The sequence below is a fragment of the Sciurus vulgaris genome (assembly GCF_902686455.1).
Source record: "Sciurus vulgaris genome assembly, chromosome: 7".
Classification (NCBI taxonomy): domain Eukaryota; kingdom Metazoa; phylum Chordata; class Mammalia; order Rodentia; family Sciuridae; genus Sciurus; species Sciurus vulgaris.
In genome coordinates this window covers 26267802-26287053 of record NC_136467.1, presented here as the reverse complement: position 1 = coordinate 26287053, position 19252 = coordinate 26267802, and the positions used below count along the sequence as shown (strand labels likewise).

Below are 19252 nucleotides of genomic sequence, written 5' to 3'. Positions count from 1 at the left end.
GCACCATATATATGGGACCTAATTTAATTTTTCCCTTGATACATGGTGAAGCTAGGAAAGTCCCCATTTTATGGGTGAGGAAACAAGCTCAGGGAGGTAAAATAACTTACTGGAGGCCATATGTGAGCAAATGGCAGAGCCAGTATTTGAACTTACTGCTCTGATTCTAAGACTCATGCTCTTTTCACAAGTAGCAAAGCCTGTGTCAATGCAGCCTGCAAGAATGTGTGTCATTCTAAGCCGGTGTGACACATACCTTCAGTGTCTTATTGTGTCTCTGCAGCTCCCGGCACAGACTCTCCAGTTTGCTCCGAGCAAGGACAGCTCTGCTGTGTTCACTTTGTAATTGGTCCTTTTCTTTCTGGATTTGCATCTGTTTCTTTTGTAGGACCTTTAACTTCTTTTGCTCAGTGCGATGTTCATCCAGCTAGGCATGGGGGTATGCATTGAAAAAAAAAAAAAAAAAACAGAAAAAGGCGGGAATTGCTTTAGAGTTGATAGAAAAGGAGAAAAACCTAGAGATCACTCTGTGGCTGTTCAGAAATTTTTTTTTTTTTTTTTTGGCTATTATCTATCCCTCTGGAAGCACATGAACTTCACAGATGTCACCTTCACAATACTTGTAGATTATAATTTTTACAGCATATTTATAGATTTTACATTACTATTTAGTAGTATCTTCTTACTTGGACTTTTTAAAAATTTGGTAATCTAAAAATATGTTTCTTGAGTTTATCTAGTGATGCCAGAACCAAGATAGAAGGATATTCTCAGAATCTAGAAAGTGGCAGAATTCATGCAAAGCCTTGTATTCACACAGTGGTCAACAGTTTGTCTGCTTAGGTTATATTTCATTTTTCACAATTCTTTCTCAAAACAAAACTCCAGTGCTATTTTTAAAAATAGAAAAGAGAAAAGCAGCCTTTTGGTAAATAAAAGATGAACTCTTCTTTATAACTTTGGACTTTGGGTGTGGGAAGGAGGAGAAAGGAAATTATCCCTCAACCACCTAAGCATTAGCAGTTTTCCACTATAGCATTCCACCATAACCAGGGCAAACTCAAGAGCATGAAAGGCAAGTATCTGTAATATACCCTGCTCCCCACCCACCCCTGCTCACCCACTCTGTGCTAGCAAACACATCATGGCGCGCATTTCTGCCAGGTAAGCTCTTCTCACACCCCTCTGGAAACTACAACTAAACTACCAGGAATAGCATGTGAAATGAAACCAGTTTACTCCTGTATTTTTTTGGAATGCTAAAATTCTAGATCAGGTTGACAGTTGACAGGTAAAATACAAGACACTCATTTTAAATTTCAGATGAATAAGGAACAAATTTTTAGTGTAAATATATCCCAAATGCTGGTGGGCTACACTTCTACCAAAAAATAATTTGTTACATCTGAAAGATACATTTAACTGCATGTACTGTATTTTTATTTAGAAAATCTGGGAACATTATTATTATGAATCCTATCTCAGTGGAGGAGTAAGGGGGCCAAACTCTAGAAACCACCAGAGAGAGACTAGCAGGACTCTAGGAGTGTCAGTCTGAAACTGACCATTAGTGTGGTCATATTGAAGCAGCATCCCTTTTTCTAAATATCATTGCTTTGGTAGACTCAGTTCCCTTAATGCCTGAATAGGACTTAAGCCAGGAAAGTACTAGTCCTAATAATAACCTTGTTGGCTAACAGAAAGGAAAAGCCCTGGAGAGTCCTGGGTGCTACTAGACCCCAGGTGTTCCTGGTGCCTCAGAGAGCCTGATGCAAATGAATACACATGTCACAGAAGAACTGATCTGTACCTCAGTTTCTCTATTTTGAAAAGACATGTTTTCTGAGCTCCATGAACAGCACTGTTACAATTTCTTCAGTTTACATTTTGATTTTTCCTCCCTTTCTCCTCCTACATTGAAATAACCATTTATAAACCCTCAGATTAAGCCAAGGATATGTGTATTTGATAGTCTACCTTCATACTCATGTGCAATCTCTACTTACTAGTGGGAATTAGCATTGGAAAAACATAAGAGCCATGTTACTAAAAATATTGATTGCCTTCTTGGAAAGGCAATGATATTCTATTATGTTTCTCATACTACACAGGATAGGTGTTTTTCTTTCAGTTCACACCATTGTTATTAGACAGGGACGAAATTTCCCATGCTTATATTTGGATTTTAAATGACTTTATTCTTCCTTTAAATATGTATATTGTTATTGTTATCACCATTATTATTTAGACTACCTTTTAAAGATTAAATCATAATTTTTTATTGGACAATATCTTATGCATTGTAGGCAGTTTAGTACCATCCTTGGCCCCTGTGCACTATGTGCCAATAGTACCATCCCTCTGTGACATTCAAACCTATCTACAGACAAATTGGTTCCCTGATGGGCAAAACTTCCCCTTTTGGGAGAATACTGTCTTATGTGGTTTTATGTTAGTGTCAGAAGGAAGATACCCTACATGTATTTTATAAGTTGGAAAAGAGATTATTTGTGTTCACTGATTGACTATTTAATGTTTTAGTTATACTGCAAGATCATACAAATCTAAAATTTAAATCTATTTTACTTTGCTCTAAAATAAAACCTCTTAACTTTCTGATCTTCTTAAAAAAATTTAATATGTGGATAATTTTATTCAAATAATTCAGATTTATGTGAATGCATATAAATGCATGGGACTTCTTAATGAATGAAAATAAACATATTGCAACTGAGTCAACCTCAGCCAAATGCCGGTTTTGTAATTGAACAATGCCCCTAGGCATGGTTTTTCTGTATAGTTGTAACAGGTCTATAGGATTTTATCTGCAATCTCTCTCTCTTTGAAAAAAAGCAAAATTAATACCAAATGCTAGATTAGAATTGCTTTAATGATGTTGTTTTAACTACCTAAAAATGAAGAAAACTTGCAGAAAATGTTTTTCTTAGGCTATTTCTTAATTTAATCATGAGGTGTTCTTATTTATTAATGAACTTACCCGTATTTATTAATGAATACAATGGTGGATAATATTACAGGATTCAGACTGTAAAGATGAGTGAGCTAGAATGGCAGTTTGATCAGAGCTTTGAAATTTATGATTTATTCCATATTAACAATGATATTTCAGACATTTTCTACATTAATATCCAAATCAATGAGCAAGGAAATAAGCTTTCTTCGCTAAGTAAAAAAATAAAATTCCTCATATATTTCCCTCCTGAAAAGGAAACATAATGGATTTGGGGGAGCAAATTTTTTCCTTTCTCAGTTTTTCTGGAATGATCTTTGGGTTTTAAAGTATGATATAGAAGGTGAAACAAATGCCAAAGTATAGTAATTAAGTCTTGAATTGAATTAGGTTTCTGAGTTAATAACCTCTACTGGGGTGAATTCTTGGCTAGGAAGATAAGTGGGTATAGGGCGGTCCCTGCAGCCAGGATGAACAGCCCTGACTGATGCAACAATCTTGGTCAGGCTGGAGAAATTATTCTTCTCCAGTGCACTACTGTGGTAATGCAGCACTGTAAACGGCATCCTGTACTAGTACAGAATGCTGTCCTGTAAAGCCAAGTGCAGAACATGGATCTAAACACCAAACAAGAATAGCCTTGGTGTGAGTAGGTAAGTTGAAGGGGCAGCAGGAATCTGTGAGAGCTTATTGAAACTAGAGATGTTATCCTCACTGAGCCCTCCTCTTTTCTTCTCAGATTGTTCTAAAGTTTGAGAAGAAGATGCCATTCAAGAACTCTTGGATAACTTGGAGTGGCTTCCCTTGATTTTGGGGCCCTATTGAGAGGAAGGCTGCCTGGGCACAAAACAATCCACATGGAATGAATACTTTGCCATTGTAGGGGAGGAGAAGAATTCAGATCAAGGAGGAGAAGTACAGAAATGGGCCAGACCAGACAGGAGTGTGCCACAAACTGAGGAGTGGCATTAATTCAACTCTCTGCCTTCCTTTCTTTGTTCCTTGAAGAACTTGGATATATGACTGAATGAAAGTTTAAGATATATCTATCTTTATGTTGAGTATATTCTGCTTTGTTGTAAAGTTTAAAAGAACTTAAAAATAGCCATGATTTGGGGCTTTTCAAGATGGCGGCCTAGAGGGTGGCTGCATTACGTGTTGCTCCAGAACTCAGGATTCAAGAGAGGAGATATTGAGACGCTTGGGACCAACTCAAAGTAGCCGGGTGACTCTCACCCCCTGGGGGGGCATCCCGGATGGGACGGGGGTCCCGGAACGCAGGAAACTTTGTGAAGTAGAACTGCCGGCGAGACGCCCCTCCCCCCGCTGGAGCGCCATAGAGGAGGCCGCTCGGCACAGTGCTGGGACTCGGAGCAGCCACTGGGGCTCCGGCGGCTGCCCGGGGGAGGAGTGGCGGGGAGAACTGTGTGGACTCAGGACACCGGGGCCTGCCCTGAGGAGGAGGAGAGGAGCGTGGCCACTTGGATTCGGAGAGACTGCACCAGAGCTGCAGGCGGTTGCCAGAGGAGAAGCCGCGCGGCGAGCTGTTTGGAATCAGAACGACGCTTCTGAACACCGGGGCCTGCCCTGAGGACAAGGAGGAAGAGGAGCGGCCGCTTGGATTCGGGTGACTACACGGGAACTACAGGCGGTTGCCAGAGAAGGGGTTGCGTGGCGAGCTGTTTGGACTCTGACCACTTCTGAACCCCGGGGCCTGCCCGGAGGAGGAGGAGAAGGAGGAGAAGGAGCGCGGCGGGTCCTTTGGACTCGCAGTGACTGCATTAGCGCTCCAGGCGGCTGCTCAGAGGAGAAGGCGAGTGGTGAGTTGTTTGGTCTTAAAGTGACAGCTCCTGAACACAGGGGGGCTGCCTGGAGGAGAAGTGTGGTGGGACGCTTGGTCTTGAGGGGCCACACCAGAGCTCCGGGCGGTGCCCAGAGGACCCGTGCAGCGGGTCACGTGGATTCAGAGCCACTCAGAGGGACTGCTCCTGAACACCCGGGGGGTTATCTGGAGAAGGAGGAGGAACGGGGAGGGTCACTTCGACTCGGAGTGATTGATTGCCCCGGGCTACGGGTGGTTGGTGGGAGGAGGAGGCACGAAGCGAGTTTCTTGGACTCCTAGTGACCGCACCGGCATACTGGGCGGCTGTCTGGAGGAAGAGGCCTGTGGCGGGTCTCTGGGACTCAGGGCGATTGTTCGGGGCCACAGGTGGCTGCTCAGAGGAGGGGCCACGCAGCCAGGCGATTAGGTGCAGAACAGGGTCCCAGGATCTAGGAGGCTTCTGGGTGGAAGAGCCGCACAGAGACAGGCTTAGGGCGGAGCGAAGGTTCCAGGCCTATGGGCAAATTCTCTGAGGAGGGGCAGCCTAAGGAGATTCATCTGCGAAGGGTGAGGCTCCCAGGCCCAGGAGGTAGGGCCGGGCCCCTGGAAACTTTGCAGAGGAAGGCAGCCCAGCCCAGGCAGTAGCTGTAAATTGAGGGGAACCTCTAGGAGGAAACTGACCAGCGAGACCTCCCCACTGGGTGAGTCTTCCCTGCCTGGTGAGGTTTCCCCACAAGGACGGTAAAACCAGAGACACAGGCCCAAACAGGCCTTGCCTCAGCCCACAGCCTAGGTCCCCTTTGGATGACCATTGGTCAACAAGTGGAGGCACCTCTGCCCACTAACAGGGAATATACCCCACCTGAAGGCCACCACTCCTAGAGAGGCAGCTTCCTTGTGGAGCACCGCATTATCAACCTCCTCCAAGACTTCAGCCTACTGAAGGCTAAGAGGGGATATATATAGAAATCTTCAGGGTCATTGTAAATCAACAGAGGAAATCTGCAATATCTCAGCGGTCCACTGATATCTGAACAACATGAGAAAACAAGGAAAGAAAAGGCTGCAAACAAATCTAGATGTTACATCAATAAAACCCAATGACAGCATGGCAGAAGAAATGACAGAAAAGGAGTTCAGAATGTACATAATTAAAATGATCAGAGAAGCAAACGAGGAGATGAAAGAGCAAATGCAAGCATTGAATGATGAGATGAAAGAGCAAATGCAAGCATTGATTGATCGCACCAATCGACAGTTAAAAGAGCAAATACAGGAAGCAAAAGATCATTTCAATAAAGAGTTAGAGATATTGAAAAAAAACCAAACAGAAATCCTTGACATGAAGGAAACAATAAACCAAATTAAGAACTCCATAGAAAGCATATCTAATAGGATAGAACACCTGGAAGACAGAACCTCAGACATTGAAGACAAAATATTTAACCTTGAAAACAAAGCTGAACAAACAGAGAAGATGGTAAGAAATCATGAACAGAATCTACAAGAACTATGGGATAACATGAAAAGGCCAAATTTAAGAATTATTGGGATTGAGGAAGGCCTAGAGAAACAAACCAAAGGAATGAACAACCTATTCAATGAAATAATATCAGAAAATTTCCCAAATCTGAAGAATGAAATGGAAAATCAAGTTCAAGAGGCTTACAGGACTCCAAATACACAAAATTACAACAGACCCACACCAAGGCACATTATAATGAAAATACCTAACATACAAAATAAAGACAGAATTTTAAAGGCTGTGAGAGAAAAGAACCAAATTACATTCAGGGGGAGACCAATACGCATATCAGCAGATTTTTCAATCCAGACCCTAAAAGCTAGAAGGGCCTGGAACAACATTTTTCAAGCCCTGAAAGAAAATGGATGCCAACCAAGAATCTTATACCCAGCAAAACTTACCTTCAAATTTGACGATGAAATAAAATCCTTCCATGATAAACAAAAGCTAAAAGAATTTACAAAAAGAAAGCCAGCATTACAGAACATTCTCAACAAAATATTCCATGAGGAAGAGATGAAAAACAAAGAAGCAAATCAGCAAAGGGAGGAATTATCCTAAAGGAATTGTCAAATAAAGGAGGAACCAAGTTGTGTCAAACAAATAAATAAACAAAATTTTAAAAATGAACCAAATGACCGGGAAACCAAATCATTTCTCTATAATAACCCTGAATGTTAATGGCCTGAATTCATCAATCAAAAGACATAGACTGGCAGACTGGATTAAAAAGAAAGATCCAACAATATGTTGCCTGCAAGAGACTCACCTCATAGAAAAAGATACCCATAGACTAAAGGTGAAAGGATGGGGAAAAACATACCATGCACATGGACTCAGCAAAAAAGCTGGAGTATCCATCCTCATTTCCGATAATGTGGACTTCAAGCCAAAGTTAGTCAGAAGGGATAAAGAAGGTCATTTCATACTGCTTAAGGGAAGCATAAATCAGCAAGATATAACAATCATAAACATCTATGCCCCAAACAGTGGCTCATCTATGTATGTCAAACAAATCCTTCTCAATTTCAGAAACCAAATAGACCACAACACAATAATACTAGGTGATTTTAACACGCCGCTCTCACCACTGGACAGATCTTCCAGACAAAAATTGAGCAAAGAAACCATAGATCTCAACAACACAATCAATAATTTAGACTTAACGGACATTTATAGAATATTCCATCCAACCAAGAGCGAATACACTTTCTTCTCAGCAGCACATGGATCCTTCTCTAAAATAGACCATATATTATGCCACAAAGCTAATGTTAGCAAATACAAGAAGATAGAGACACTAGCATGTATTCTATCAGATCATAATGGATTGAAGTTAGAAATAAATGAAAGAGTAAAACACAGAAACTATTCCAACATCTGGAGATTAAACAATATGCTATTATATGATGAATGGATAACAGAAGATATTAGGAAGGAAATTAAAAAATTCTTAGAGGTAAATGAGAACAAAGAAACATCATATCAAAATCTCTGGGACACTATGAAAGCAGTACTTAGAGGGAAATTTATTTCATGGAGCGCATTTAATAAAAGAAGTAAAACTCAACAAATAAACAACCTAACACTACAGCTCAAAGCCTTAGAAAAAGAAGAACAGAACAGCACCAAAAGTAGTAGAAGACAGGAAATAGTTAAACTCAGAGCTGAAATCAATGAAATTGAAACAAAAGAAACAATACAAAAAATTGACAAAATAAATAGTTGGTTCCTCGAAAAAATAAACAAAATTGATAAACCTTTAGCCACACTAACAAAGAGAAGACGAGAGAAAACCCAAATCACTAAAATTCGGAATGAACAAGGAAATATCACAACAGACAGGATGGAAATACAAAACATAATTAGAAGCTATTTTGAAAATCTATACTCCAACAAAATAGAAAATTTCGAAGACATCAACAGGTTTCTAGAGACATATGAATTGCCTAAACTGAATGAGGAGGACATAAACAATTTAAATAGACCAATTTCAAGTACTGAAATAGAAGAAGTCATCAAAAGCCTACCAACAAAGAAAAGTCCGGGACCAGATGGGTTCTCAGCCGAGTTCTGCAAAACCTTTAAGGAAGAGCTCATTCCAATACTTCTCAAAGTATTCCATAAAATAGAAGAGGAGGGAACCCTCCCAAACTCATTCTATGAAGCCAATATCACACTGATACCTAAACCAGACAGAGACTCATCAAGGAAAGAAAATTTCAGACCTATATCCTTAATGAACATCGACGCAAAAATTCTCAACAAAATTTTAGCAAATCGCATACAAAAACATATTAAAAAGATAGTGCACCATGATCAAGTGGGTTTCATCCCAGGGTTGCAAGGTTGGTTCAATATCAGGAAATCAATAAACGTAATTCACCATATTAATAGACTTAAAGTCAAGAATCACATGATTATTTCAATAGATGCAGAAAAAGCATTTGATAAAATACAGCACCCCTTCATGCTCAAAACACTAGAAAAAATAGGGATAGTGGGAACATTCCTTAATATTGTAAAGGCCATTTATGCTAAGCCCATGGCTAATATCATTCTAAATGGTGAAAAACTGAAAGCATTCCCCCTAAAAACTGGAACAAGGCAGGGATGCCCTCTTTCACCACTTCTATTCAACATCGTTCTTGAGACTCTGGCCAGAGCAATTAGACAAACCAAAGAAATTAAAGGGATACGAATTGGAAAAGAAGAACTCAAACTATCCCTGTTCGCTGATGACATGATTATATATTTAGAGGAACCTGGAAATTCCACCAGAAAACTCTTAGAACTCATAAGTGAATTCAGTAAAGTAGCAGGTTACAAGATCAATGCCCATAAATCCAACGCATTTTTATACATAAGTGATGAATCTTCAGAAAGAGAAATTAGGAAAACTACCCCATTCACAATAGCCTCGAAAAAAATAAAATACTTGGGAATCAATCTCACAAAAGAGGTGAAAGACCTCTACAATGAGAACTATACAACACTAAAGAAAGAAATTAAAGAACACCTTAGAAGATGGAAAGATCTTCCATGTTCTTGGATAGGAAGAATTAATATTGTCAAAATGGCCATACTACCTAAAGTGCTATACAAATTCAATGCAATTCCAATTAAAATCCCAATGACGTACCTTACAGAAATAGAGCAGGCAATTATGAAATTCATCTGGAAGAATAAGAAACCCAGAATAGCTAAAGCAATCCTTAGCAGGAAGAGTGAAACAGGGGGTATTGCAATACCAGATCTTCAACTCTACTACAAAGCAATAGTAACAAAAACGGCATGGTATTGGTACCAAAATAGAAAGGTAGATCAATGGTACAGAATAGAGGACACGGACACAAACCCAAATAAATACAATTTTCTCATACTAGACAAAGGGGCCAAAAATATGCAATGGAGAAAAGATAGCCTCTTCAACAAATGGTGCTGGGAGAATTGGAAATCCATATGCAACAGAATGAAACTAAACCCATATCTCTCACCATGCACGAAACTAAACTCAAAATGGATTAAGGACCTCGGAATCAGACCAGAGACCCTGCAGATTATAGAAGAAAAATTAGGTCCAAATCTTCACCTTGTTGGTCTAGGACCAGACTTCCTTAACAGGACTCCCATAGCACAAGAAATAAAAGCTAGAATCAACCACTGGGATAGATTCAAACTAAAAAGCTTTCTCTCAGCAAAGGAAACTATCAGCAATGCGAAGAAAGAGCCTACAGAGTGGGAGAATATCTTTGCCAATCATACTTCAGATAGAGCACTAATCTCCAGAATCTATAAAGAACTCAAAAAACTCTACTCCAAGAATTCAAACAGTCCAGTCAACAAATGGGCTAAGGAAATGAATAGACACTTCACAGAAGAAGATCTACAAGCAATCAACAAACATATGGAAAAATGTTCAACATCTCTAGTAATAAGAGAAATGCAAATCAAAACCACCCTAAGATTCCATCTCACCCCAATTAGAATGGCGATTATCAAGAATACCAGCAACAACAGGTGTTGGCGAGGATGTGGGGAGAAAGGTACACTCATACACTGCTGGTGGGGCTGCAAATTAGTGCAGCCACTATGGAAAGCAGTGTGGAGATTCCTTAGAAAACTTGGAATGGAACCACCATTTGACCCAGCTATCCCACTCCTTGGCCTATACCCAAAGGACTTAAAATCTGCATACTACAGAAATACAGCCACATCAATGTTCATAGCTGCTCAATTCACAATAGCCAGACTGTGGAACCAACCTAGATGCCCTTCAATTGATGAGTGGATAAAGAAACTGTGGTATATATATACTATGGAATATTACTCAGCCATAAAGAATGATAAAATTATGACATTTGCAGGCAAATGGATGAAATTGGAGAATATCATGCTAAGTGAGATAAGCCAATCTCAAAAAGCCAAAGGACGAATGATATCGCTAATAAGTGGAAGTTGACACATAATGGGGGGGAGGGAAGGGTTAGAGTTAGGGTTAGGGAGCAAGGGCAAGGGTTAGGGCAAGTATGGAGGAAGGAACTACTGTATAGAGGGTAAAGAGGGGTGGGAGGGGTGGGGGGAAGGGAAAAAATAACAGAATGAATCAAACAACATTGCTGTATGTAAATTTATGATTACACAAATGGTATGCCTTTACGCCATGTACAAACAGAGAAACAACATGTATCCCATTTGTTTACAATAAAAAAAAAAAAAAGAAAACACTTAAAAAAAAAAATAGTAGATTTTGATTCTGTTCTCTTTCTTCTTTTTATTGTTGTTTATCAGGGTTTTTTTCCTTAAAAAATTCTTCTTTTATGAGTTTTGATATTTCTGACCAAAAAAAACAAAAAAGAGCTAATCAAAGATCTTACCAATTCAGCATACTTCTTGAGTAAAAAATCAAGCTTTTCTTCAGGTGTCTGCAGCTTGTTCAGAGTTTGCATTAGCAAGTTGGCTTCTTTGCCTTAAAAAGAGGTGGGGGTGTTACTTTAAAAATAAGTGTTGAGCTTGTAGTCATGCTATGTGGACTGGTATCTCAGATTGATTACAACCGACCTTTACCAAGTTACTAACCTATCTGAGCCTCAGGTGCAACTTTCTTTTCCTATAAAAAAAGGATGACACCTACCTTATAGAGTGAGGATTAGCTGAGAAGTTTATGACAATGTGTACTACAAGTTCATGTCATGGTAAACTCTCATATAATGTCTGCTATGAGTAATGCCTTTTCATCTTAAGAATTCATTCCTGTTATTTTCTCTCTTGTATTCTTAATATTCAAAAGATACATTATACATTAAAACACTGACTTTATGAAAGAATAAATCACCCATTTTCCCACTTTCATAAGAAAGAAGCAAAACAACTAGTCAAAATTCCTGACCAGCATGAAAAGGCCAATGTCAATATATGGAATAGCTAAAATTACAGCTAAAAGTAGAGAAACTTGACAGTGTAGTGTGTCCATTCTGCCCCCCGCCACTGCACTGCCAACATTCTTTAAGTATCCCTTTCTCCTCGTTTGTCCACAAATCCATTCTATGATCATATATCCTATCACATATAATGCAAACTGTGATCAGATATCCCACCAAACATAATAAAATCAATATAGAAGGAACACAGTCAAAACATGGAAGGACTTTTCTATAGTTCTTTTTGTGTCTCCATGATTTTCCCACCCAGACCTTAATCTCTGATGACAGTTTAATTTTCTGGTCACAATTGGATTTGGTGCTACATTTTATTTATTTATTTTTGTGCTACATTTAAAAACTAATCTGTTCATGATTATTTAACAGGGGTTCTCAGGGTTTTCCCTTTCTTTCCCCACTATCTCACCTTTTATCTCCTTCAGCTTTGCTTTTCTGTAGTACCTGAAAATCTTGTCTTCAAGCCACCATTGGGCTGAGTGTTGGGAGGGAGGAGTGGGATGATGAGGCACACATTTACCACTAATTATATCTTTTCAAGCAATCCAGTCAAGATGGAGGATTTTTCCTGTCCTCACCTATATATAACAATTCTCTCTAATCAAAGTAGGGAGGTCAAACCACCTGAGCCCACATTTCCTGACACAACCCACTGCAGACTGTTAACCAACATTCACAACCTATTCCTCAAAAACAGACATTTCTCGTTGGCTAGAATATGTGCTTCCATACTGGACAGGCAGATGTGTGATGGAATTAGGGTTGCCAAAAGGAAATACGGGCATGGAACATACTTGTACTAAAAAAATTATTCACTGTTAACCTGAAATTCAAAGTTTATTGGGCATCCTTTATTTTTATTTACTCAATCTGGAAAACTTACATGGAATTTAAGAAATTTTGGTCTAGAAGAAACTTCAAAAGAGTATCCAGACTAACTGGTTTACTTTTATAGATAAAGTATCTAAGACCCCAAAAAGACCAAAGTTACATAATTAATGCTGGCATGGCCAAGGCTTAGTCCAAGGTTACTCTTCTTGTTCTAAATCACTACACTCCCATGTGGAATTTGGATTCTAGGGAAACCAAGAGAAATAAAATTCTTTTGAAAAAAAAGTGACCGCATCCCCAGCAGTTAGTTTTGTCTTCTTTGCCCAGTGACTCAGTTCAGATTAGAGATATAGCCTAATACAAGGGAGAAGGGGGATGTGGAGTAGGACCTCTCATCTCCCCTTTTATGGTCTGTGGCATAATGCTTTCCTTTGCATATAGTCACTGCTGCCCCACCCTTACTGGATGCATGCTTTCAGTTACTCCTCTAGCAGCTGAGATGATCTGAATTGCTTATGCCATCCTTGCACCCTTGACTTTAGACCAGGAAATTGAACAACTACTGTCCTGGGTTAGTGTTGCCCATTAAAGGCAAGAGACTACTGTGGATCAGGCCCAGCAGTGTTTGGCCAATGGCAAGTGCTCAATAAATATTGATAATAATAGAATAAAATAAAGCGCTCTATGGTATCAAATGGACACTGTCCTGGTCCACTAGAGGAAAGACCAGTCTTATTCTTACCTGCGACTTTCAGTGTGTGCTGGGATATTTCTCATCGTGAGTACTGACATATGGAATCATTACTTGTCTTGTTTGGTGGCATTAGAAACAGTTGAGTGAGTCCAGTGGTTCTGTCTCCCCAAACTAAGAATCTCTCTCCTTAGGTTTTGTTTTCAGTACCTGAACAGAAAGGCTGTTGTTGCTGAAGTTTGTTTAATCTTCCTACTCACAGAGGTCCCTTTCTGCTCTGGGTCATTCTTTTGTATAGAAGGTTAACATTCAGACCCATCAATACACCTTCAAAAATTATTCTTTCCTTAACAAAAACAAAAAATCCAAGAAATTGGAGCTAGGGTGTGTTCAGAATTTGTAAATTTGTGTCATCAGAGACCTGAGGTTTTAAACTTCCATTGTTTTTGTTGGACTATGATGCTGTGTGGATAATGGTGGAAGAGAGGAGTAGCTACTAGATCCGTGCTCATCCTCTTAAGAAAAGCCATAATTACATTCCCATGGAAACAGGGTCATTTGCTGACATAGTTAGATACGAGAGCAAAAACAACTGACTTGACTCTGAAACATTTTATCAGGAGGGGATCGCCTGCCTTCTCTCTAATATATTATTCCACAGCAGGCTTTACTTCTTCCCCATTAAAGCTGGGGAAACACTGCAAAAGGCTCAGTTTTGCCACAGTGAAACCCACTATTCTATGTAGTTAATATGTACCAAGAGGAAACATAAAAATTAAAATTAAAGAGTAGGAAAATCCTAACAAAGAAAATGCTAGGTTGGATAGAAGTCTACATGAAAGTTGAACCATGTGTGCAACAAGAGTGTCACATGTGGCTATGGTCAGTGATACAGTTGTACTGGAGTATGAAGGGATTATTTTCACATCAAATAAATTAAAATCTTAAATGTAGCAATGTGGACCAGAATCTGTCTCGAACTTTTAGCATAGTAATGATTGTTTATACTAAATATGGTGACAACTTATGTAGATTTGATGTGTTCAAAACTTCTAAAACTAAGGCTTGTCTTTTCCAAAATTTTTTTTTTAGATCATTGGAACCAAAATTTTGTCTTGAATACATATTTGTGTACCTTTTTATTCCCTTCCTGGTTTCCATATGTTATGATCAAAACTTACAACAGGAAAAGATTATAAATGTCCTTTTAAATGTTAGACCCTGATTCCTATTTCAATTTTAATTTTTCCCTAATAATATAATTTTAAAAATAACATGTGTGAGACAAATAATCACCTAACATCTATGCATATCTTTTCAGGGAAATAAGCTTCATATATCTAGAGAATAGGAAGGATGATGTAGTTAAATTCACAATGGACTAAAAAGAGGAGACATGAGTTCTAAAACTGAATCTGCCATTGTTGGGCAACCTTTCTTTGCACTTTTTACCCCCTCAATTTTCTTGTGTTTAAAATTAGTGGGTTGACTCACTGGATTCTGAGTTTAGCCTTTAAGATTTGGTGAACACACAACTGAAATATCTTTATTTATAACTTGATTTAAAATAATAGCAAAAACAACAACACTGAATGGTAATTGAAAGTCATGGAGTAATCTTTTCTGCCATACTCTTAAACTCCCTGCATTTTAATTTCCTCGTGTGTAAAATTAGTTGACTAGATGGATTCTGAGCTCAGAATAGACCTGTGTATCAGCTTTGTTTCTCTCCTAGGCTTGTGCTTCAAACCTGCGACTTCCTAGTCAGTCAGTTATAACCAAAGTATTAGAAGTATCTTATATATTCTGATTGTCTTATGCTTGTTATTCTGTGGTGTTTTTACAGTCCCTCTAAGGTTGTCAAAGAAATGATTATTAAATCACTATGACCCTGAAGGATGGGGGTGGGGAAGCATGGGGGATACTTTAGATTTAACAGGACATGTCATGGTTCCATATAATGGGGAGTCTTTAATGTTTCTTTTTCTTCAGATGCCAGGGGGAAAGAAATTCTATCAGCTAAAGGAGTTTTTAAATGCTCCCCAACTGCTCAGTTGTGGGTACACTGACTGTGGGAGAATATGCATCCTCTATGGGAAAAACAAGTTCTTTATGTTTGGATTTACATACATTTCCCACTTATTTACGGTGTCCTGGGGAAAAAAAAGTCTTGCTGTCCAAAAAATTTTAGGAAATGATAGAATCTATGTTTATTACTATTTGATATTTTCATTGTGTGTGTTTATCCGAGATTAGAAAATTCTGGCAGTAAGGAACTGTTTAATTTTGTCTGAAACCTCAAATATCCCCAAGAATATGCTTTGGAAAATTTTGAATTATGGAATCAGGACATTATAGCATGTCAAAACTATCAGTAAAGCACCTAATATCTGATAAATACAATAGGTAAAGACTTTAAGAGTGAAAGCAAAGTTGGGAATAGATCTTATGTATGGGTTGAATGACTTATTAAAAAGAATTTTTAATAAAAAGTTTCTAGAGGAAGACCACAGCCAGAACTTTGTTTTTTCCAGTAGGGTAGAAGAAGCACTTTCTGAAGCCACAGCAAACTTGCTTCTATAGTCTACTTGTGTGAAAATTGTCATGGTGCCTTGGCCCCATGTTGGACCTACCAGTTCTCAAACTCAGGAACAACATTTTTGACAAATTCTGCATTTGGTTCTAATGCAAAGTTTGAAGACCAGTGGTGTCGAAAAAATGCAGTGTCATTTAATTGAGTCAAGACAAAAGTAGATATCCTAAAGTAGATAACTGAAATAAGTTTAAAGTGGCTATTATAAGTATGTTTACCTAAAAATGTCTGAATTTACAATGTAGCAAAAATAGTACTGTGTTTGAAAGAACATGCAAATGATGTTGACTGGGGTGGCACAAAAACATCCTTAGCCGTGCATGGGTGATTAGAGTGGGTCTCTGAGTCACAGACATTGATTCTAGTCAAACACATTCATTTGGAACTTGATAACTTGCAGACAGTGGCAGTACTAGAGAAGTGGAATTTTTCTTATACTAAAAATAAGAAACAAAAGCATTCTGATTATTTGGTGATTGTAAGCTTAACAGGATTATGAAATAACTTATGGAATAGAACATAGAAGCCAAAATTGGTTACCTTGAATTTTATTCCTATTTTCTTCATGTTTTTCCCTCAATACAATACACACATGGATTCCTATGTAACAAGGCAAATGGCTAAGACCCATTCTGTTTAGGAACACTTGAATTGTTCACCTCTTGGATGAGATTTTGGATATGGTTTTATGGAAACTTTAATAATGACTAATGCAAAAGGATATGTCTAAGATGTTCTGATTAGAGAAAGCAAAAAATTGCTTTGTATCTCAGTGTAAATTTATTGTATTTCCCTATGTTCTAAAGACACTGGAATGCTTTCAAACTTGTACTTTGGAACTCAAAGATATTTTAAAGATATTTCCTGGATGATTTTCATCTTAATGCTGAGTGGATCAAGTATGTTATTAGAATGTGTATTTTAGTACTTCTTGAAAGCTTTGCAACAATGAGTTTAATCCTCAAGGAGATCCTACTCTAGTGGAGACTTACTTTTGAGTTTATAGATAATAATCTGTTACTGGAGTTTGAACCTATCTCTAACTCCAGTGTCTACATTCTTTCATTGTACACACACTGTCTTCTAGAAATGAATATGATATCATCACCTCCCTTGATAGGTTATCCATCTAGTATAGAAAGCAGATGTATAAGCAGGTAATTACTGCAGCAAATTTAGTGGCAAATTAAGGAAAGTGAGACTCTCTACTTGGGCATGACAAGGAAGAATCACATAGGAGCTGGCATTTGTAGTAAGTGTTCCAGTGAAAGCCACCAGGGAAGACAGGTAGAGAGAGGGATTTTCTATGTGCGGTAACATTCTTTCAGTCATAGCTATAAAATTAGCATTCTTATTCTTCTTTCACAGTTATCTTAGGTACTATCAATCCCTCACGCTCTTCAAAAACTATGTTCCTCTCCCCACTTCCCCACTCGTCCTGTGTAATAATTAGTCTGCTTTCCTCTCTATACCTAAGGATCCTTGACCAAAAGGCCATGGCTTATATGTTTGTATGCACTTCTCGCTGTGCCTCATAAAGACTCGGCATTAAGAAATATTCATTGAACAAATGAATTAATGAGAGTGCAAGTATATATTTTTTGCAGTTGTTGACAAATACAATTGATACATTTCTAGTGAATTCTACTTAGTCAAAAATATTTTATATAGTATTGGAACACATACTGCTAAGTGATCTAATTGACACTCATTTTACATACAAACCTACCCATATTTTTATATTTTGCTTATATCTAAGCTCTACTAGTTTTGCTTTAAACAATTTATCATTCATTTATTCATTCTTACAACAAGTATCTATTGAACTTAGAATGTGTCATCCCCTGTCCTAAGCAATAGGCATTAATGACATCCAAATGCACATACATCCTCTTGAGACACTGCTCTTGAGACAAGGATCTAGTAAGGAAGACATCCATTAAGCAGATAATTTCAGAAATAATTATAATTTCAAACACTGATGAAATCTGTGATGGAAATATATATAGTACTGTAAAGACCCCAAACAATGAAGACTTTATCTAGGGCTAGGCTAAGGAAATGCTGTTGCAGTGGTGAACTGAATGATGAGTATGTGTTAAGTGCCCAAATGGTTGAATTGGGGTAGCAGTGAAGAATGTGTAGAGATTTTTAGGTAAAGAAAAGTGGGATATGTGTAGTCCCTTGGGAAATAGAGCATAGCATTTTCAAAGAATTGAAAGAGAAGATCAGAATGACTGCAGGGATGGTGGTAACAGGGTCACAATGTTCAGGAAGAGGATGCTGAAGAGGAGCAGAGGGATATGAGATAAAGTTGAGACTGCTTGGGGTTAAACAATTAGGGCCTTAAAAAATGTGATGTAATTTTTAGTTTTCTCTCTACAAGCAATAGGAAGCCATTGGGACAGAGAATGATAGGTAATATGTTGAAAAATTCACTTGTGCTCTATTGAAGGGAAGGGAGTAGGGCCAAATAGAGTAAGAGAAACTTCAGGGAAACTCTGAGGAAGGCTATTATACTAATCCAAATATGAAATGTGGCTTTTAGTAAAGGTTTGGTACCCTTATGAATAAATAAAAGTCATGTGTTAGAAAATAACTACTTGTGGAGAGGGGGTAGGAGGAAGGAAAAATAATAGAATGAGACAAACATCATTACCCTATGTACATGTCTGATTACGCAAATGGCGGAACTCTACTTTGTGTACAACTAGAGAAAGAAAAGTTGTACCCCATTTGTGTACAATGAATCAAAATAAAAAGAAAATAACTACTTGCCTAATCCTTTTAGGATTTTCTTTTCCAATTTTTGCTCTTTATTGCCAACAGGTTCTTTGACTGTGGATGGTTCCCCAGAAGTAAGGGGTTCTCTTTCAGCCTCTTCTGTGGTTTCTTCACAGTCACCATCCTCATTGTCAGGTGCCTCTGCATTTTCAGGCTGCTCCTGCTTCTTGGGAGGACCCTCTTTTCCTACTGTGCTGGCAGCAGACCCATACATGTTAATGATGTCTTCCAGTTGTCGACTCAACTCTTCAGAGATGTCATGAGCTCCCTTTACAGGGTACACACTTGTTGTCTGCTCTGGTTCGTGGAGTGAGGTTGAGGAATCCTTACTGTGTTGCTTCTCCAGGCCATTTTGATTGGGTGGTGATGAACTGTCTCCTGGGGGAGTTGACTCTTCTGCTGAGAGCTGTTCAGAGTGATTAGTCTCCATACTGGGAGTAGTGTCTAGTAGCAAGCACAGTTAGGTTTTATATATTAACCCAGTTACATATTAGAGGAAGGATACTTCCCAAATAGGTACTAACTAATTATGGTTTCTAAGATAGAATGTACTTTCATAAATTATTGATATTACAATGGGAAGACCGTTTTCAAATC

At 38.4% G+C, this 19252-nt stretch overlaps 1 protein-coding gene across 2 annotated transcripts in view; it reads right to left on the bottom strand.

Moving 5' to 3' along the window:
• TXLNB (taxilin beta) overlaps positions 1-19252 on the bottom strand; it is a gene marked incomplete at its 3' end in the record, with an annotated part of 53101 nt that overhangs the window by 31681 nt on the left and 2168 nt on the right. For both annotated transcript variants that reach the window (XM_079147110.1, XM_079147109.1), the window contains 3 exons: positions 18650-19099; positions 11196-11287; positions 257-427 (listed from right to left, as the gene is read on the bottom strand). In XM_079147110.1, coding sequence (XP_079003236.1) covers positions 257-427; positions 11196-11287; positions 18650-19085 — 699 coding nt within the window. In that variant the 5' untranslated portion in view covers positions 19086-19099. Of the gene's footprint in view, positions 1-256; positions 428-11195; positions 11288-18649; positions 19100-19252 lie in introns of those variants that run through there.